This window comes from Corvus kubaryi, unplaced genomic scaffold, assembly GCF_017639235.1.
Source record: "Corvus kubaryi isolate FWS band 111438036 unplaced genomic scaffold, C.kubaryi_AGA036_p1.0 37292, whole genome shotgun sequence".
Classification (NCBI taxonomy): Eukaryota; Metazoa; Chordata; class Aves; order Passeriformes; family Corvidae; genus Corvus; species Corvus kubaryi.
The window spans coordinates 677,730-698,954 of NW_024581091.1; the positions used below are offsets into that span (position 1 = coordinate 677,730).

General features: G+C 47.4%; 1 protein-coding gene and 1 long non-coding RNA gene across 4 annotated transcripts; one reads left to right on the forward strand and one right to left on the reverse strand.

Moving 5' to 3' along the window:
- The first annotated feature begins 2,508 nt into the window (after positions 1-2,508).
- CNOT6L (CCR4-NOT transcription complex subunit 6 like) lies at positions 2,509-20,187 on the forward strand. Of its 2 annotated transcripts, none has more exons than XM_042026877.1 (12): positions 2,509-2,589; positions 13,103-13,224; positions 13,337-13,523; positions 13,926-14,011; positions 14,350-14,439; positions 15,210-15,278; positions 15,566-15,723; positions 16,097-16,251; positions 16,526-16,677; positions 17,417-17,641; positions 18,139-18,341; positions 18,518-20,187. In XM_042026877.1, the coding sequence occupies exons 2-12, from the start codon at positions 13,113-13,115 to the stop codon at positions 18,728-18,730; spliced, it is 1,650 nt and encodes a 549-aa protein (XP_041882811.1). In that variant the 5' UTR covers positions 2,509-2,589; positions 13,103-13,112; the 3' UTR covers positions 18,731-20,187. The 2 variants fall into 2 exon arrangements, with proteins under 2 accessions (XP_041882811.1, XP_041882810.1); XM_042026876.1 differs by lacking the exon at positions 2,509-2,589 and adding an exon at positions 8,895-8,981.
- Positions 2,583-17,862, reverse strand: LOC121663970. Of its 2 annotated transcripts, none has more exons than XR_006015831.1 (4): positions 17,675-17,862; positions 14,808-14,998; positions 4,959-9,931; positions 2,583-3,539 (listed from the first exon to the last, which is right to left on the reverse strand). It is a non-coding gene; the product is annotated as an uncharacterized LOC121663970 (long non-coding RNA). The 2 variants fall into 2 exon arrangements; XR_006015832.1 differs by lacking the exon at positions 17,675-17,862 and adding an exon at positions 15,909-16,097.
- Positions 20,188-21,225: the final 1,038 nt, after the last annotated feature.

A 21,225-nucleotide genomic window follows, 5' to 3' on the forward strand; every position in this document is an offset into this window, starting at 1 on the left:
GTCGGGCCCCGCCGGCAGCGCCGCGGCCGGGCCGCGTGTGCGGGGCTGCGGGCAGAGCCCCCGCCGCGGGGAGACGGCGATCGGCCCCGCGGGGCAGCCCCGGAGGCCGCGGCGGCCGGAGCCGGAGCTGCCCGAGGGGATGCCGCGCTCGCCTCGGAGCCGCGGGTGGCGGCCGTGGGGCGAGCCGTGCTCGTGGGGCCAGTTCCGGGCATGGGGGGAAGATCGGCCGTGGGACGGATCCCGGCCGTGGCGTGAACCGTGACCGTGGGGCAAATCCCGGTCGTGGGATGAACGCGGGCCCGGGAGTGAACCCCGTGAGGTGAACCTCAGCCGTGGGACAAATCCCAGCCGTGGGACGAACCCCAGTCCGGGGGCAAATCCCTGTCGTGGGGCAGATCCTGGCCATAGGGTGAACCCCGGCCGTGGGGCGAGTCCTGGTTGTGGGGTAAATCCCGGTCATGGGGCAAATCCCAGCCTTGGGGTGAGCCTCAGCCGCGGGACTAATCGCAGCCATGAGGTGAAGAGTGGCTGTAGGGTGATACTTGGCCACGGGGCGAATCCTGGCCAGGGGGCGAACGCTTGTCCCCAATCCCCTTGACATCCCATGATGGGACCTTGGCCTGGCGCTGTGGGTGACCCCAGCATGCTGGTGAGGGTGTGTTTGCGGTGAGGCTACTTTTGGGGTTAGGATGTTTTGGGGAGACACTGGTCTCCACCTTTTCCCAGTGGTTTCCCAGTAGTCTGCAGCAGTTCCGTAGGAGGAAGATGACAGGAGTGTCACCTGCCATAAAACCTGGGCTGCCAGCCACGGCAGTGGTGCTTGCAAATGAAAGCAAACACCTAAACACTGAGTTTCTGTTACAGTCTGGGGCTCGCTTTTTAAACTGAAGTGCTCCTGGTAAATGTAGTGAAGGGCTCCGCTGCTCCCAGCCACACCACATTTTATCTGACCTTCTGGAAATCTTTAGACCAGTGGCTTTTATCGGGCCATTTTGGAAACTTTGAATAGGCTGAGTATTTGTTTTGGGGAGGTTCAACTTCTCCTGAGCTGCCGTGCTGATAAGGATTTTAGATGGCCTTGGTTAAGCAGAGAATTCTTTACAATTAAATCCATAGCGGTGCCCTCCCCTCTCTGTGACGCTCCCCCACAACCCAAAGCTAACGTAGAGGGGCAAACACCCACCCAGAAGTCGTTCATGGTGTGTAGACATGGCTGATAATGAAAGTGATGGTAAAGTGTTTATTTTTAAAGAAGAAAAAAATAGCACATTATTCCTAACTACAGCGTGACACAACCCAGGGAATTCCTAGAAGCTCTATCCCAGTTTGGAGGGCCAGAGAGCTCTCGTGGAGGCAGAGCACAGCCTTTACCAAGATGACACTGCCAGTGACTTTATTTCTGTGTTCTCCCTGTGAAAAAGAGGGAAATTGGCCCTTCCAAACGTTCCTGTCCCGGAAGGCAGCAGCCATGGGCACGGCCACGTGCTGGCGGTGCCTCCCAGCAGACCCCGGCTGGCGGGACACCGAGGTTTGCTCTGCACTGCCTGCGAGCACCGCAGCCTGACCTGACGTCCTGGAGGGAGCCCTGCTCCCTCCGTGCGTCCCTCCCCACTGAGTGTGGGATTTCCAGCCTGAGTTTAGCATTTTGATCCGGAGCAGACAGACAGCGTGCACTGCTGACACCTCACTGCTCTGTGCTCTGGAATAATGATCCCCATCACCAATCTGCAGGATCGTGTTGGGTCACCCAAACAGAACTTGTGTTTGAGCTCCAGCCCAGGCATTAAATCTTTTCCAGAGGTGACTAAGGGTGCCAAAAGCCCCGCTGCAGTGTGCCTTTTGGGTTTCACGGAGCAGTGGAAATTCTGCAGTGCTCTGCTGTCTGCTAAACAAATCCCGTCAAACACTTTCGTTTTTGTTCCCTTCTTACTATTAAAAGCGGGGGCTGCTCCGAGTGCTGAAGTACAGCACAATTTAATTTATTCCCTTTTATCTTTTCTTCCTACAGGGGCTCTTTCTCATTTAGTTAGTGTATTTAATTGAAGGATAAAACTCAGTGTAAATGGCCCATAGGTGTTCCTGTGCAAAGTTTGGTTTTCTCGTATCCTTGGAAGGCCGGATCCTAATGTGTCAGGGGTGAAACTCCCCATCATCAGACTGCTGGAAAAACTTACCTCGGTTGCAGCACGAAAAAGACAAAACTTTGCAGACCCACGTCAGTGGCTGCGGAGTTTCCCACCAGGTCTGCACGGCGAACTTCTGCTGGCACAGCTCTGTCTGTGCGCGCGGTGACGGAGTGTGACCCGTGACTGACAGAGCTGTGCCAGCAGAAGTCCCAGCTGCAGGAGCAGTTATCTGCAGAAGTGCACTTTTACTGATAGAGCTTGTTTTCGTTTTCTAAAGGGTGTTTTTCCCTGTCCCTGGTAGCAGCGCCGCTTCCAGGCATGTAGCCTGCTCAGGCATTTATTTGCCTGGCTGGGAAGGGAAGGGACAGCTGCTCCGGGTGTATTTGCTGTGTGGGGCTCTCCTCTTCCCATCCAGAATCTGTAGGAGCTCCATCACATTTGCAGTGGGAATTCTCTTGTGGAAGTAAGTGACATTACGGCTGTTCTCTTTCCACCCGAAGGTGTTGATAAGACTTCCATTTCATGGGATAAACTGGGATTATACTGTTGTTTTCCATTAACAACCTTGGTTTTGCAAAAAGCCAGGCAGGCTTTTGACCAAGTTTAGCTTTCACACCAGTCATAGGAGAAATAAGCCAGAAAGTGATCCCAGGGTGTGTGTGTGTGTGGACTCTGTTAGGAGAATGAAAAGGCACCAGTGGAGAAAAATTAATTAATTTCCACACTGGTTAAGTCTCTACTTAATTTAAAACTAAACCACCAAGAATTAAAACTTACAGTTAGGTAAATCACAGCAGCCACTGGCTTTTTTGTTCGAGTCAATGTGCACAAATGGGGGAGTGTATTTCTTTTTTCTTATTAAAACCTTCCCTGGGGTTTTAAGTGATAAAATTAGGCATCAGTATCATGCACAATTTCCAAGCAAGCTTTCTTGAACCACCCCCAAAAAGTTCTGCTTCTATCAGCTGTAATCTGCAGGACACTTTTGGGTAACTTGGGTTTAAAAGAGGAGATAAATCCAAGTAAGTGCTTACTTGCTTGCAGTTTTTTTGGAAAGAGCTTTTGGGGTGCCAAAAGGGCACCTGATTTGCGGACTACCGAGAAAGCAAAAGTAACAGCGTAGCTTAGTTTTCTGGGAGCATAAGATGGCATTTGTGAAAACTTAAAAAAAATAAGTTAAAATATATTTTAGGCATATTTAGATTCAGGAGGATTTGCTGTGGATTTAGTGCTTTAGAGCATTAAATGCTAAGCCTCTTGTAATTTTTTTTTTTGTCCAGATCCTGTGGTTCTCTTGATGGCAGGCTGTAATCAAGGCTTGGGTGCTTGTTACAGTGACAGTGTGGTGTAACTTCACCTTCTGATTAATTCTTTGGGTTCCAGTGATTTGTCTGTGCAGCTTCTCCATCTCACCTGTAATGATTAAAAAAAAAAGAGAGAGGTTTCTTTATCGAGATCCTTAGGTGGTGACAGTATTTATGGAATTCTGCTGCTCTCCTTCCCTGTCTTGTGTGCACCTCGGGGCTGTCATCAAACTTCCCACCACAAGACCACCCCAAAAAGATCAACTTGAAATAAACAGTAGTGTGTGGCAGGAAATGGCAAAAAGAACTTAATATGCACAGGATTTGCTGGATCCATTTGTGCCTTCAGATCTTGGAGCTGGATGCAGAGAGCACCGTGGAAGGCCTTTAGCTGAACATGCTGACTGGCTCTGCTGGCAGCTTAGTAAATTCACAAAAGGGCTACGTGACGCTTACCTCCGATGGCAAGGTACTGAGCCTGACTTGGGTGCTGTTATGTGGGAGAAAATTCTGAATTGAGAAGGAGAAAAAGAAATCCACACTCCCCCCAAAACAAAAAACAAACACCAAACTGAAGTTATTCTAAATAAAGGAGAGCATTGGAAGAAAATCTTTCTGGAATCCTGTTTAGAAGAACAGCTTCTGCAGTCTCTTGGGCATGTCCCTACAGAGGTGTAACTTTAGGAGTGTTCAGACACCACCAGAAAGCGATTTGACAGGTGGTCATGGAAAATAGAATTAAAGATAGGCAGAAATGCACTGTGTGGTGTTCTACAAGGAACACATTTTATCCCTTTCAGGGGGAGATGTTAGAACAGCACTTAGAAAAATGCTCCAAGGTGAACAAAAAGCAACTCCAAGCCATTGTAGCTACAAGCCAGGTGCAGTCAGCAAGCACAGGGATTTTGGGAGCTGCACCAGACCGGGGAACAGAAGAGAAACCCGGTGGGCTGTTGGGTGTCTTGCACACGAGTAATTGAACTACAGCTTGTAACCTGTGTGTGTAGATGCAGAGCAGATAGGGTTGTGTGTGCTCAGCCCTACAGTGGCATTCCCTGATGGGAATCATTAATGGTGTTTATGACTGCACAGCACCATTTATGCTCAGCAGTTATGTACCTGTGGTGTATTGTCTTCCCCATTCTGCTTGCTTGGTGCTTTCTCTGAGAAAGACAGAAAAAATGTGGATAAAAGGGCTGTGGGACTCCAAATGCAGATTTCCAGGATATGAAGGCTGGGGTGTAAGTGCATATTCTAAATTGAAATTAACCCTTCAGCAGAGTTTAGTTTTGGGTTCCCCCCACTTGCAGCTTGAGGGTTGGGAAATTTTAGACATGAAGAGACAAATCCTTCAGAGCACCCTGCCATCATGTGGATGTGGATCTGGATTATTCCTTACCCTAAACAAAGCATGAAGGGAAACCTCCTGTGCCCTCAGCTAGGAGCAGCAGGAATTTTTATGGCTGGGAAACTACCGGAGGCAGCTCTTCTCCCGTGGGCCTTTCCCGTTCCAGAGTTCTGCACCCACCTGTAGTCTCCAGAGGCTGTGTTGGGAACGGGAATGCAAAGCAAAGCGCCCGAGTAAGTGTTCTTTATCCTGGCCACCAGTCCTTCCACAATTACTGCTGCAAGTCAACAACAGCTCCCCAGACTGCTACTTCCAGCAGCCTGCAAGGAAAGACCCAATTAAACATATTACGTGCTTTTTGTAAAGGCAAAACATATTCCCGGGCTCAGGCAGCTCCGCAGGCTGCAGGAGAGGGAGGAATGTTTAGCCTTGTGTTGCTGCAGGGGGACCCTCCTCCTTGTTTTGGTGTCAAACACGTTGTTTTAGTTCATCAGCTTCCAGGAGTACAACAGAAAAATACAAAACCCATAAGCTTTTGGTCAAGGTGTTAGTAATAATAATAGTAATAATAATCAGGGTTTGTGGATGGTGCTCAAGTTTGCCGTTTACCCTTTAGGGCAGCTGAATGAATTGCTTGGGTAGTTTTCCCCTCGCTTTTCAGGAATGCTTCCATCTGAGTGAACATCTTTGTGCCTTCTAATCACAAATTAGTTTGGTTGGTTTTTTTTTTTTTCTTCCTAAGAAATCAGTCTAAAGGCCCTCTGAAAAGGCTCTGGGTTTAAGCACCATCTAAAGAGAGTGTTGAAGACCTCCTTCTGCAGATTTGTAGCTCTTTTTTTTCCACACGATACTCCCAGGAAAACTGAGCAAGGGGGAAAGCAGAAAACATCCTTTGTATGCTTTGCTGGATATCACCATCCTGTGTGAGATCACAAGGAGGGTGTATGTCCCACAAAAAAATGTCCTTAATCCTGAGTCAGCCTTGACACATGGAGAATATCCTTTGCTCTTCCCTCTTCCCCTATAGCTCAAAATTCAGTTTCTACTTATTGTGTTACATTAATTTACAACTAGCCCTGGCAGTGGGAAAGAGCTAGCACAGGATGAATGACTGCCCAGCCAAAATTTCCACTTGTGAACGCCTTTCCTCTAATCCCGTTTTGTTCTGGAAGGTTAAGAAAGCAAAAGGAAAGCAGGGCCAGATGACTTCTCACATACCAGAACAGTTCCAGGTGCCAGGAGGAGCTGGGCTCACGTTTTTTCCTCCATCCAAGTCACATCTTGCCATTGGGAGCAGGTTGATCTCCAGGAACATGTTTGTACCTGTGCAATGAGCCTCTTCCTTCTCCTCCGTAGTCTGGAGCAAGAGACTGTGAAGGAGCAGTGTGCATCAGAGAAATCAGGAATGTTTTGAGTGGATAAGAGGAGCACATCTGTAAAGTATTTTGAGACCTGTGGATAGACCAGGAAGTTTGAGACTAGGCCTGTGCTGAACTGCCAGGTGTTTTTCTGCCTGCTCCAGGAACGCCCGGGTGCTTCCCCTGCAGGTAAAGGGGGAATAATTCAGTTTTTAGTCATTGGCCATTTATTTCATGGCAGCTGCAGGTCTGAGCAAAACAACCCTGGACATGGGGAGATGAGTATAACTCACAAGTATTTTCTGCTTGGAAAATTACGTGGTTGAAAACCTCAGGCTGTCAACGAGGCTTCAGCATTCCTGAATCCATACCTGCCTCTTGCACCTAATCCACTGTGTCTGAGTTCTTCCTTTACTCTCCATTTCTGTACAGCAGGGGAGGTAGCACCAGGCCTTTGGACTGCATTTGTCTTCTTTAACTGCCTTTCAGAGAACTCTGTAGTTAACCTCTCACATGCCAGTATGTTAAGAATACCAGAAAACCAACCTGTTTGAAAAACTACAGCAAAATTTACCAAAGGTATTCTCTGGCTTTAGGTGAAATCCCTTCGGGTGGCTGAACAGAGGAACCCACACAAGTTCAGCCTCTCTTCTGGAGCAGGGTGCCCAGAGAAGCTGTGGCTGCCCCTGGATCCCTGGAAGTGTCCAAGGCAAGGTTGGACGGGGCTTGGGGCAGCCTGGGACAGTGGAAAGTGTCCCTGCCCATAGCTAGGAGGTGGAACTGGACAGGCTTTAAGGTGCCTTCCAACCCAAACCAGTCTGGGATTCTGTTTGGAAGTTTTAGCATGATGTAAATGCTCATGGGAAAGACTGGGATAATCAGATAGAGAAGCAGCTGAACTATCGTTCAATATTCAAATAATACGCTTTGCTCGGGCTATTAGGCAAACCTTTCTTCTTCCGAGATTAAAATGCAAAGCACATCTAAACACACCCTCTGGAGAACAGGGTTTATTCCTATAAACTGGGGGCTTTTTTAACAGATCCCTTCTCTCTTCTCCTGAGCATACAAGCCCGGCTACTTTGAGCAGTAGTGCAGCATCCTGTGGCCTGTTCAAACTGAAAAGGCTCATTTATTGTGCCAGTGATTGCAAAACAGTTTCCACTATCGGTGTCTACTTTTTCCTTTGGCTTTTTTTCCCTTTTTTTCCTGCTTTCTTTTAAAATCTTGAGCTTTGACTCATCCAAACTTACCTGAAGTTGAACAAGGCAAGCCTTGTAACTCGAAAGCTGTTTGAATTAAGTTTTACAGTGGCAGATTTCTTTGGATTGTAGAGGGAGAGTAGCTGAAGTGTTGCTGGGCTTTGCTTATTTTGTGGTAGTGCTGGCAGTCTCCCACTGAAAAGGGAAGATGATAGCGTGGCCGTGGAAATAATCTCATTTCTTTTCTCCTAGCACAAACTTTGCTTTGAAGGATGAAAGGGTATTGATGATTCCAACTGTATCTGAAGGTTCATTGAGAAGACCTCTCCCGAGTCCCTGCAGTGTGCATGGATTCATAATTCCGGTGTAGTTTTGCTCAGGAAACAGGTCAATAGCTGACTTCTCTCCAGGTATTGATCCTGAGGAGCTGGATGAGACACGGTGTTGGCTCACAGCAGCAGCCGGAGCAGGGTCTTTCTCATTTCTCAGGCGTGACTGAATGGGTGTCGTCGGATCAGCCTTGATAGAACAGCTCTTCCCTCAGGGCTCGGAGGGGCACTCGCACACCTCGGCACTGCAGGCTCACTCTCTTCATGCTGTTGGGAGTTCTCCATCTCCCCAGTCCCGCGGCTGCCAAAGCAGTCCTAGGGAAGCCTCCTGCTTTAAGTTGCAGCTGTACATGGCTGCTGCTCTTCCATGCCCACAGCCCAGGACAGTGTTTTGTCTTGATCCAGTGCTGGCTTCTTCCTTCCCCAGACTCCCAGTGACTTCAGTTCCTAATCCTTTAAGCCACTCTGCCCTGGATCTCATTAGAAACCCAGCACTCTCCAGGGGATGGAGCAGCATTGCAAATGGGTCATTTCTCTGAAACAGTGCAAGATACTTGTGTAAATAAGTAAGTGCACTGTTTAAACCAGCCCTTTGGGGGCTTCTGATGAGATTTATTTACAGGCTGGCTGCTGGAAACACTTCTTGCCCTACAGTAGCCCCTTGCATGCATTTCTGGTAAGCAAAGCCTTACTTTTTGGGAGCAGCCTGCCCTGCGTTTGCATGTAAAGCAGCCCCAGGAGCTGCTCTGGAAGTAGAAAGTGTAAAAGGCACCCGCAGACAAAGGCAGGTATCACTCAGTGATGTGGATATTCAGGAGCTGTCATGCGCACACTGAGAGGTAACAGGCTGCTTCCAACGGGGCGGGAGCTGTTCTTTTGGAGTGAGGAGTGACTCTTAACCAAGCAGAGCAATAAAAAGCAGCTATGTAACGCTGTGTAGGGTTTCCATGCAGTACATAGTTCAGCTGCTCTCGTAAGTGGGGGTGTGACATGGAGGAAAAGGAAGGGTGGAAACCTGGGTATTCTTGTGTTACCTGTGATTTAAGAAAAGACTGCTTCATTTACAGGAGATGAGGGAATGGGGGGAATAACTCGTGGGTGTATGTCAGTGGGACAATTAGCATTTCCATCAAGCAAGTGCCAGTTGGCTCTGGAATTAATCAAATAGAGCTCGTTCCCTCCCTTCCCACTCCTCCCCTTGGCTTTTGCTGTTTGCTTCTGTGACTTGCCTGTGCTTCTCTGGGCTTTTATGATCTCTGTTGAAGAGATAACGTGGAGCCCCCTGGGATCCCAGCACCACTGAATTTACTGCAGGTAAATGGTTACCTCTTACCTTTACCTATTCCCCACTTGAATTTGCTTGTGCTCTGTGTCAGACTTACCTCAGGAATTGTTTCAGATCTCCTCAAACACTGTTTTTTATTGTTTGGGGTTTTTTTAATAGAAAAAACACGATGAGGCATTTGTATTTGATTCTCTGCTAATCTCTATCCCCAGTCAGGGTACTTGGAATAAGAATCTGGAAAGAGACAGTACCTGCCATGGCAGACTTGGGGTGCTCATTGAATTCTTGGGAGAGGCAGTGTACACAGAGGTGGTTGGACATATTCCTGCAGGAAAGCACCATGAAAAAAGCTCGGATCCACACAAAAGACCACCAAAATTCCCCATTCTCCAATATTTTCTTGCTAGTATATACACACTAGATACTGTATGCAGGGATACAGCAAATAGTTTACCTTCAGCTAACACATCTGTACGTACCCCCGTATTGGCAGGTTTCCTTAAATCCTCTTTAACATACACCCTTGAACAATCACCTGATTTTCCTCCCCCCCAGAGTACTCCAAGCCCGTTTTTGTATTTGTGGGTACTGGCTGTGCTTCTCTTCTCCTTGGGGAGGCTGAAATGGGGAGGCTTTTGTCACACTCTCCTAAAAGCAGAGCAGTGCAGACGAGCAGCCTTCCTCTGCCGCCTTTGCAGCCGCTCAGGACTGATTACAAAACACATAAATAGACATTTAGATAAACAGATAAAAATGGTGCTCTTTTCCAGCTTTCAGCCCGACTTGCCAGCGTTCAGCAACGTGTGTGTACACACGAGCACGCCCCATCAGCCAGCAGGATGGGTAATTCCTGGGAGGGATCACCATATGGAAGGGGATGGACAGTCAGCTGTGCTCAGAGGAAGGAGGAGCGACTCAGGGCTGGCTGCTGGATTGTTTCCAAAATGCTTTGGCAGTTTGACTCATCCATATAGAGAGGCTGGGGGGGAAAAAAAAAAAAAGAGAATCACAAAGAATGTCACTGGGCTGGAGGCGAGGGTTTGGATTTGTGCCAAACATCCATGAACACAGGGCTGCAGCAGGATGCAGGCACAGCTCTTCTCCATTTGCCCCCTCATTAGACAACTTATTTATGCATTGAGGAATGAAAGAACTTAAACAAAACATGTTATGGTCACTGTAATTTAAGAAATGCATCTTCTGCACTCCTTGGGGAAGGGACTGTGTGTCTACAACCCAGAAGTTCCTGTTGTTTGTTGCCCAAAAAACATTTCTTCATATTAAAAGCCTCTGCTGCAACCCAATAGCTCAGCCTTTCCTCTTTGACACTCCTCACACCTTCAGTAGTGTTCCGTTATTCCTTTTCTTCCCACAGGCTTTAAAAGATAGTCAGCATGCCCCATACACAAAAAACCCAGCAAATACAACAGCACAAAAGCCCAAAAGTCCAAGGAAAAGGCAGACACAGACCTACCGCTGGAAGCACATTACCTGTCCCTGGCTCTTTTTATATGCTCCTCAGAGAGCTACGTAGGCTCACCCAGGACCACACCTAGGGTTCCAGCTGAGTAATCCTGCTCTGCCAGGTATCTCTGGGTTTTGGGGGATGGAGTCTAGGAACCCCCAGAGCTTAAATATTGTTCTTACTAATGCACTGATGTTCCCATCTTCAGGTTTTCTTTAATTTACACAAAATGGCGAAGAGATTTTGTGTTTAATTGACACAAAATCAGGGTCACACTATTTAAGTTTACAGAATTGGATCTGTAGCGGAGAGCAAGTTGTAGTAGCTTCAAAAGTTTTCCAAGGAGAGCCTTTAGGAGAAAAGCCTGCAAAAATTTGCACTGATGTGCATCCAGTTTTGGGGTTAACGGATTCAGGGAACTCAGTGTAGTTCCCAGAAGACTGAGCAAAAACAGGTTGAGATTTCTGTGTATTGTTTTAGTTCCAGGACAAGCAGAGTGGGAGATGGGAACAGGAGGAGTTGGGAACCCAGGCAGGATTCATTTTTTGCCTAAGAAAAAAATGACACATGGTGACTTTTAAGTCTTGCTCAATGTTGCTGTGATGCAAAAGGAGAAAAAAAAGGTGCATTTGATTTAGGTTTGTTTTCCCCTTTCTGTAACTGTGGCAATGACACTGCTGCCTGTTTGACTCACCACTATTTCAAAGCAATGTTAAAGTGACTAACAGCTGAAAAATGTGCGCGTCCTTTGCCTCCCAGCTCAGGGCTCACTTCTCTGGAAGGCCCCTGATGGCCACACTTTGCTCTACGTTGGCAGAGCACTTCTCTTAATGAGCCATGTTTCAGCATCAGGTGCCCTGCCAAGGAGCAATCCTGGAGCTTTCAGATGGTGTCAGGGGTCAGTGGCCACCTGTGGGCTGGTGTGGATGGGTAGGGGATGGCTCAGGTGGTCTCACCACCGTGGTTTTAAGGACTTCATCACAGAGCACTCCCCCAAATCCTGGGGTTTGGACAGCAAAGTTTGCTGTGTCTTGGGTCCAGATGTGGTAGAGGTATTGATCAGTTTAAGATAAAACAGATTAAACAGCGAGGGCAGGCGGAATAGGGTTCCTGTGGCCTGGCAGGGGCCGTGAGGAGTCTGTTCAAGTGCTCCCCACTTTCACACAGGCACTTGAAGAGTGAAGATAAATCCAGCAAAACCCAAGCACCAGAGATTTGGCACTCCCAAATCACAGCCTGTTTGTGTGTGGGGGAAAGGCCGTTCCTGATTTTGGGGGTCTGGAACGAGGGTGGAAGGATTTCAGGTCTAATCCCTTGTCCTTAAGTAACTGTTTTCCTTCGTGGCCCTGTGCCAGGCAGTGTGAGCGCAGAATCCTCTTACGCCGTAGCTCTGCTCGCTGTGTGACTTCACCTGGAAATAACAGGGGGCTATAATTAGATGTAGGGCTCGCATTTGCCCCTGGAATTTGCTTGGGCGTTCGTCAGGGAAGGAAGCAGCAGCCCTGTAACTGAGACCCTTGGCAGGGGATGACCCTTGCAGCTCCTGCTCCTGTGCCGTGCCGGAACGCTGCTCTGGCTGTTGGCGTCAGCTGGAAATGCTGCAGGACTTGACCCTCGTAAAGGGAAAGCAGACTCTTTGGTTAGTTGGACTTGCTGAACAAAACCCTCAGCTTGTTACCTTGAATTCGAGTTACAGTTGTTTGAAGAGCTTCACAGCTACGGCCGCCAGCTGTAGGAGAGATGTCTGTGTGAGGGAAGAGCTGCATCCTGTGGAGCAGCTGTGGATTTGGATAAAATCAAAGCTCGTGGATTTTGGGGAGTGTGTCTGGGGAGGAAGAGACCAGCAAACAGTAAAGTCAGCTAACCTCGTGTTTTTAAGTCACACACAGTCCTGCTCAGCACAACAGCCAAGGGAGGCACGGAATAAAATTGCTCCCTGTGTTCCCTGGAGAGTGGATGGTTTTTGAATGGGACATCAGAGCTCCCTTCTGACAGTCAGGACAATTGGATGAATTTGGTGTGCACAGGCTCATCCTTAGGCATCTGATACTCACATTTTGCACTGGGCTGGAGCCCTTTGTGCCCCTGAACAGCTAAATGGGGACTTTACCTGAGCTCCTTTTATGGCTCCTGGGCCATTAGGAATACAAAGGGCTTGACTGATCCCGAGCATGAAAAAGCGAAAAACACAAAAGCTGGATAGTTAGTGGGAAAATGGAGCTAATTCCCCCTCAGACTGCAATTTCAAGCCTTGTATAAGTGGAGTGGAGAAGTGGGATTTTGTATGTTGAAAATAAGAGCCTTCCCTTCAATCCTTGGTTCCTTGTGCAAGCTACAGGAGGGAGCAGTCCGTGCGCTTTTGCCAGGAGCAGCGGAACACTCTGATCTTGTCTGCAGGTTCTGCAGCAGCAAGCACACAGCAAGCAACTCCGTGGGTTATGGGGGGTAAACTGGGAAACCAGCAGGTGACTGCAGAAACCCCAGCTTCCTAGGAAGAAGTGCTCTTTTCCATCCTGGAATCCTGCCCAGGTGTGAGCACCTGCTCGGCTCAGCGGGCTGATGGCAGCCCGATACTGTGCATCAACTCTGGGACGTGCTGTTGCGGGGTGTCCCTGGGGAAGGCGAGCTCATGGCGGGATAGAAACGAAGGAATGCTGTCGAGTAACAGTTGTGATGGTCTTTCAGACTAACAGGGATGCCAAAGGAAAAATATGATCCTCCAGATCCTCGCAGAATTTACACCATCATGTCAGCGGAAGAGGTGGCCAATGGGAAGAAGTCGCACTGGGCTGAATTAGAGATCTCGGGTGAGTTGGTTGGAGTTTAAGTTCCCATAGTTGGTGCCCCAGACCACTCCAGATCCAGTTTGTGTCCGGTGGTTCCAGAGTGAAGAGGTGGTTCCTTGCTTCCCTCTTTCAGGGAGAGTGCGGAGCTTAAGTACGTCGCTGTGGTCGCTGACACACCTGACTGCTCTGCACCTCAATGACAACAACCTTACTCGCATTCCACCTGATATTGCCAAGCTTCACAATCTGGTTTACCTGGATCTGTCATCCAACAAACTCAGAAGTTTACCAGCAGAACTAGGAAACATGGTGTCTCTCAGGTGAGGGGAATTATTCTGGTTAACTCCCCCAAAAAATCTCTATCGTGGGATCGGGGCTGAGAGTTTCAGTTTGTTTTCTGTTCTTGTATTTCAAATAATCCTGAAAAATTCCAGGTTGGTGCAGAGCTTCAGTTACAGTAACTGCTTTTGGGTTCACCGGGCTTTTTTTTCTGATCATTGGTACATCACTGTTTTCATCCCTGGTTTCATCGTGGGTTTTGTGCCTTTTTTCCCCCTAATAAATGTATTTCAGTCGTGCTTTGACATGGGAAGATACAGCATATCTCCCCATAATAAAATTCAGGGTGAGAAGTGTTCTCTTTGACGACAAGCAGCGTACAGCACCTTAGGAGTTGCCTTCTGCAGTGATACTCACTCAGAGTGTTTTTGCATTTGCTGCAGGGAATTGCTTTTAAATAACAATCTGTTACGGGTTTTGCCTTATGAACTTGGACGGCTCTTCCAGCTGCAAACCCTGGGTTTGAAAGGTGAGCTCTTTCCAGTTCCATATTCCTATGAGTTCTCTGGAGTCGTGAGGGGGGCTGGGCTCAAAACCTCCCTCTATTACCTCGAGGTTTTCTTACAGGTTATTTTAAGCGTTAAGTTTGTTGCAAAAATGACTAGGCAGTCGGGAAAACAATGCTTCTCTTTCTTCGTGCTGCTAAACTTCCTTAGGAGCCCGTTTGAAATCTGCAGACAGGGAAATAAACCCTTGAACCTGCTGAGTTAATTTGTCTATTCTCAGTCTGGGAGATTTTCTTTGGGTGGAAAGCCTCAAGAAAGGCAGGCAGCTGATCCCCCCGCTGTTGTTTTGTGCTGTTGGCAGGCAATCCTTTATCCCAAGATATTCTCAGCCTCTACCAGGATCCAGACGGAACCCGAAAGCTACTGAACTACATGCTTGACAATCTAGCAGGTACAGTCCTACGGATCTGGTGGGCAAAAAGGGTTTAAAAGTAGGATTTGCTGCTGAAACAAGAGTCTGGACCACTGGAGGGGAGAGCATTTCCTCACTGCTTTAGTGCTTTTGTCAGGTGGCTGCAATCATCCCAAAAAACACCCTCACACACAGTGGAAGAGGCTGATGCGTACTGTCTAAGCTTTTCCCACGTTACAGCCAGATGTTCTCTCTGTTCTGTTTGAAGCCCTTCAATTACCAACCAAGGGCACAGTCTGCCTTGCTGAGGCCATTTTGGTTCTCCCCACCAGAAATAATCATTTAAATGCAAGCAGAATGTCAAATTTAGCTCAAGAAACACCAAAGCCATTAAAAACATCCACTACCTGACTTCAGTCCTGCTTTGTGGTTCTGTAACTGAGCCTTCTGCTTTGCCACTCAATGTCTCCCAAGTTAAGGCACTGCAGGAATGGGGTGAGGTTCTTGGAAAAGAGATGGCTGAACCATGCGAGGATTTACCCCCCCTTCTTCAGCAGATTATTCAATGTGCAGGAGTATTTTGGTGGCACTTCTAAATCTGAAAACAAGAGACAAAAATAGTCATGAATCTTACAAATCACAATGTTTCCCATACTAGAGCCACTCCATTAAATGATTTTTGCCTCCCCTGAAGACTCGGGGAGCTGGGGATGCAAAATACATTACTGTTCAGTCATCACTTTGACTTAGAATTTGTAACTTACAAACAGAAACCCTGAATTAATCACTGCTTTAATTTTTTTTTGTAGTTCATCCAGAGCAGCTGCCTCCAAGGCCATGGATTACTTTAAAAGAACGAGACCAAATTCTGCCCTCAGGTGAATCTGTGGTTCTTTTCCCTGTGTTCACGAGATGACACACTGGGAAAATTGTTTTGGGCTTCATTTTCCTGGACCAGAGTGAAAATAGCAATTTCACTAGCGTTCGTTGGCACGAGAAAAATTAACATACAGCTGTGCTGTAAATACCATTTTTGTCATTTGAACGGGATGCTGGGCATTTCTTTTCCGTGTTGGGCTTTGTCGTAGCTCTTCCAGCCACTCTTTGCCCAAGTCAAAGAGTATCCAGAGGCTGATAACCTTTCCCTTTGTCTCTGTCCTTGCAGCTTCATTTACAGTTATGTGTTACAATGTGTTGTGTGATAAATATGCCACCCGGCAGCTCTATGGCTACTGCCCATCTTGGGCACTCAATTGGGAGTACAGGAAAAAGGGAATCATGGAAGAAATTGTCAACTGTGATGCAGATATCATTAGTCTTCAGGTAATTAAAAATAACTGCATTTTCCATCAGAAAGCATGAACCTCCACTTTTAGGGTTAAGTGTTCCCTTGAGAGCACCATAGTCACCTGCTCGATAGCAAATTCCAGGTCTTGCCAATACAAGCTGTGTATCCATATTCCAGCGTCAAAAATATTAGGTGTAGTCTACTGCTATTCAAGACATACCTGTCACTTTGCCTTTGGGAGGGATTCCAGGAAATCCAGGAATGCACATCAGTTCCCAGCGGGCCATCAGTCTAGGAAGTGCCACAGATTGTGCAGACAGCAGCTTTTCTGACTGCAAGCCAGGGCAGGCACAAGGAAGTGAAGTTTCCTTCACTTCTTTAGCCTGAGGTGTTTGTGTTCAATTCCAGGAAGTGGAAACGGAGCAATACTTCACCCTTTTCCTGCCAGCCTTGAAAGAACGGGGATACGACGGCTTCTTTTCTCCAAAGTCACGTGCCAAAATCATGTCCGAGCAGGAGAAAAAGCATGTGGACGGCTGCGCGATATTCTTCAAAACGGAAAAGTAAGGGGCAGCAGAGGCTTTTAAAATTACACTAAAACCTCACAACAGCTTCCACTAATTAGGGAGGAGTTTCCCAAAGCCTGAGCTGCCTCTCAGAGTTCTCACTGCTTCCAGGAACAAAAATGCAGCTCTTGGGTGGTGTCTAGAAGCAGCTCGAGTGGTTTGGAAGAGAGGGTGCCTGTGGGAGCAGACAGGGATGGTTTTCAGACAGGGGCGCTGCCACGGGGGCTGTGGGTCACAGCCGCTCACTGGGGTTCTCTCTCCGTTGCCCCAGGTTCACGCTGGTGCAGAAGCACACGGTGGAGTTCAACCAGGTGGCCATGGCCAACTCGGAGGGCTCGGAAGCCATGTTGAACAGAGTGATGACCAAGGACAACATCGGAGTCGCCGTGGTGTTGGAGGTGCACAAGGAATTATTTGGAGCAAGTGAGTGCAGCCGTGGTGTCGTCACTGATACTCAGCTCCACGGAAAGGCAGGAGTTATTCGTAGGTTCCAACATGCTGTTCCTGTTGGTGGTGCAGCCAAATCCAGCCCATCGGTGCCTGAGACAGGCACAGATGTCATGATTTCCTGGCCTGGTTTTGCTCGCAGCAAGATGCCCAGCATTTGCTTTTCTCCTTTCAAGCTTTTATCCCTGCTTGCTTACTCGGCTGGATTCTGCTCGAGCAGCTCAGCTTTCCCAAGGTCACTGTGTTTACATGCATTTGTTCTTACCAGTAGTTATCAATAATGTTCAGCTTCTGTTTTCCACTCTTTTCCTCTCCTTGATTGACTCCTTCCATCCTCCCCCAGGGATTAGATGTCAGTGCTAACGTACTGATGTGGAAGGAGGAGATTATCGGGTATCTTTTCCTGCCTCTTGATTGACTGTCACATTTTCATTAAGTTTGATCAGATGTAGCAGACAGTTCCAGCACAGGTAAAGTTGCCACCCTGCTCTGTCTGCATGCCTGGGGCTCTGATGGCTTCAGAGGAGGAGAAATTCCAGGGCTGGAAGGAGCTTCCTGGGCCATTCTGTAGGCATTTCAACAGGCTTAAGCAATGAAAACACACCCATCTGCTGGTGTGTCTGACCCTGAGCCTTGAGGAGCTACACCCTGAGCACGAACAAGCGGGAACCCGCTGCATTCACAGAACCTTTCACTGCTAAAATTGTTTATCCAGGTATGAAATCGCTTCATGTGGACAAACAGCTGCTCATCGTGGCCAATGCCCACATGCACTGGGACCCCGAATACTCAGATGTAAAACTCATTCAGACCATGATGTTCGTCTCAGAGCTGAAAAACATCCTGGAGAAAGCCTCAAGCAGGCCCAGTAGCCCGACAGCAGATCCCAACTCTATCCCTCTGGTGCTGTGTGCAGATCTCAACTCACTGCCTGATTCAGGTGAGACTGGTTTCGGCTTAGTTTTTAACCTACCTTCTTAGACCACTGGAGTCCACTTTTTCCTCTGAAGGCAATGGGGCTGCTTTGCACTCCCTGGGGAGGTACAGATGAAAGCTTTCCTAGGAACAGCTGCCTTTGGAAATCTAGCTGAAGAGACTGTGAGTCCTCCGGTTGAGTCACCTGCTTTTCGCGCTCAGCTGGACGCTGCAGGAGAGCTGGTTGCACCTTCAAACCTGTGCTTCAATGATTTTCCTACACTTCAAAAGTGTAGGAAAGCACAGTTAGATCTTAAATAAATCATTAAATAAATACCTGTGCCTAAAGCAGCAATAAGAAGTAGGAAAGATGTGAGTTCCTGATGAAGACTTTCTGAGGAGAGGGGTTTGCTTTGCTAACTCTGATCTCGTGGCATGTCTTTGTGGTGTTCTGGTTTTTAACATTCCCAGGCCAAAGTTGCCTTTCAAAGCAACTCCCTAAACCCTTCCTCTTGCCAACAGGTGTGGTGGAATACCTGAGCAATGGCATAGTAGCTGACAACCACAAGGACTTCAAGGAGCTGCGCTACAACGAGTGTCTCATGAACTTCAGCGGCAACGGGAAGAACGGAGCCTCGGAGGGCAGGATCACGCACGGCTTCCAGCTCAAGAGCGCCTACGAGAACAACCTGATGCCTTACACCAATTACACTTTTGACTTCAAAGTAAGCACCGATCTCCGGGACACAGCGGGCACTGCTGTGTTAATTCCCTGACCTTGGCTGCCCCTGGTTTAAGGAGGATCGATGCAGGGTATGCCCTCGCTTGACCCCAGCACGGTGCCTCCGGCCGGGCGGGCAGGGCCCTGCCCTCACCGCGCTGTCTCCCCCTCTCTCCGCAGGGTGTGATTGACTACATTTTCTACTCCAACACTCACATGAACGTGCTCGGAGTCCTGGGGCCTTTGGACCCTCAGTGGCTGGTGGACAACAACATCACGGGGTGCCCGCACCCGCACATCCCCTCCGACCACTTCTCCCTGCTGACGCAGCTGGAGCTCCACCCGCCGCTGCTGCCCCTGGTGAACGGGGTGCACCTGCCCTCCCGCAGGTAGTGCAGCCCCGCCGGGCGGGCTCGCACCTGTTCTCACGGACCTGTACACTTGTAAATCCCACTGTCTAGGAGTGAAGTATGGCCAACCTTAAGCTGCTTCTTCAAGCTCCTTTCCTTCTGTGTTTGATATGAGATTTTGCACATTTTGGTGCATATTGGTATCATTTGGCACTAGGGCTGGAACCAAAGTATTATTCCCCTTTCCAGGTTTTTAATTTAATTTTTGTTTGGTTTTTGTTTTTTTTTTTTTTTAATTTTAAACTGGCTTTTTCTTTTTTTTCAGTAGGAAGCTGCACTTCTAAATGGACAAAAGAGATTTAAAAACTTGCATTTAACATATTTCAAGGTAATGCTTTTTTCCAGAACGCGGCAAAATGAGCCAACCTTTTAGGAGAAAGAAAAACAAACCTAGAGATGCTTGTTTTGTAGGAAGAATATTAGAAATACTGTTTGTTTGAATCCAAAATGGAGACTGAACTCTGCATCCAACATAAATTTTGCACATTAGCAAAGCACTTAATACCTGACTATAAATGATTGACAGCGTGGCCCTGCCCCTCATCTCAATACTATCAGAAAACCAAAGATAGCCATATATCTGTGATCAAATTCGAGCTCTAAATTCTCCTGATTCCAATTTGTTTCGGAGCTGTTGTCGGTCAGGGCTGAAGTAAAAAGCTGCTGGTTCCTTCCCAAATGTTAATGCTCTTTGGATGTGTTGGAAATCCTTGTTTTCTTTCCTTTTAATGCTCTGGGTGGCCAGTTCTAAACCTTGTGCCTCAAGAGGCATTAAACATGATGCAATTTTCTGAAAAAAAACCTGTTCGGCTGCTTAATGTTTAAAAAAAAAAGGCACAGTGATAGGAAAAGGTCGTGTCTGTGTTTTTAAGTTTTTCTTTATTCTGCTTTTTTGCTGCTATAAGATTTTCTTGAATTTCTATTTGAAACTTTTCATGCACTTTACTGTTTCTAGTCTCCAAATGTGATATTTTTAATAAATGAAAAACATTTTCCATGATGTGAATGAAATTTTTAAGCAGATTGATAAGCCTATATTTATGTCTCATTCGTATACTTCAAAAAAAGTCCAATTTGAATTGTGAAATTAGTTTTAAATACTAAAGAGCCATCTTCTGTCTTGCAAAACTGCCAAGTCAGGCTGTTCCTCTTTAATTAAACATTTCCTTTGTCATTTTATACATAGGAAATTTTCCATGGGGGGGAAAAAAAAATCAATTGGACTTAGAGGAGAAACTATTCCCTGACTCTGACTGGGGGCCAGGGAGGGGGTGGAGTGGGCCAGAAGACAAAAATGGGTTCAGCAAAGTGACAACTCCCTTGGAAAAGAAGAGCCTAAAAAATGGGGGCGTCATCTATGGTCTGGGATCAATTGGAAGCGATGGGAGCTGGGGGAAATTCCTGTGCAGCACTTGCTTTGTGCAAAAACAGAACAAAACAGGAAAAAAAAAAAAAAAAAGCCCATCCAGAGATGGATTTTCCTCTGGGTGCAGGTATCTCTGCTGGAATATACCTCAGCATTCCCCACCTGGCCATAGCACATGGATTGGAGAGCACTGGAAAGTAGAATAGCATGAAAAACTTAATTTTGTGGACATTACCTTTCTGTATTCAGCTGCTGTATGTTTTTTGGGGAGGGGGGATGCTCTGCTCCAGAGGCGTGCTCTAACCTGCTCCTCCTGTTCCTCCACGCACGGTGATCCCAACGTGAGCAGTGTTTCCTAACCATACTTCACTCCCAGTATTTTTTGAGCTGTTTGTATAAAATGGAACTTCCAATTCACCCGTGATTGTCTATGAACTGCAGAGGAGGCCATTTAGTAATAAAAATAAAAACCCAGCACCAATGTTTTGTAATATGGGGGTGGGAGAGGATGGGGACAGAAAAACCCAACCCCTGGCAAACGTTGTGAGCTGCTCCAGTTGGATTTTCCTTTGGTTTCTAGCGATGGAAGCGTTCCGTTGCAGGAAGGTGTTCCATTGGATTTTCTCTGCTGCACTTCCCAACGCTCGTCACGCTGTGCGGTTTTTAACACAAAAATGTTATTTTAACAGACATTGCACAAAAAAAAGAGTCTTGTTTATGTTTCAGTCGATGCACATGTTTACCTGCCTCTCCTGTGCGGCTTCCTCCTGTTCTCCTCCTGGTTTTCCCTTCCCAGCAGGAGCAGTGAGGGGATGGTGCTTTTTTTCCCAGCCTCAGGTCCCAGCACGTTGCAGGCAACACCTGGAAAAAAGGCTCCAAGCCCTTCCCTGCTCCTCACTGCCTCCATTTACTTTCCAAAACACGGTGCCTGGTGTCCACTCCCAAGCGACAGCACTGCCTAAAGCCAGCAGAGAAAACAAAATCCAACACCCTTCTACAAGCAACTTTTTAAAACTCAATCTGGTGAATCTGTCCGATACGGGGTTTTGTTTGTGTATATATATATACATATATATATATATATATATATATAAAAAAGAGAATTTTGTACA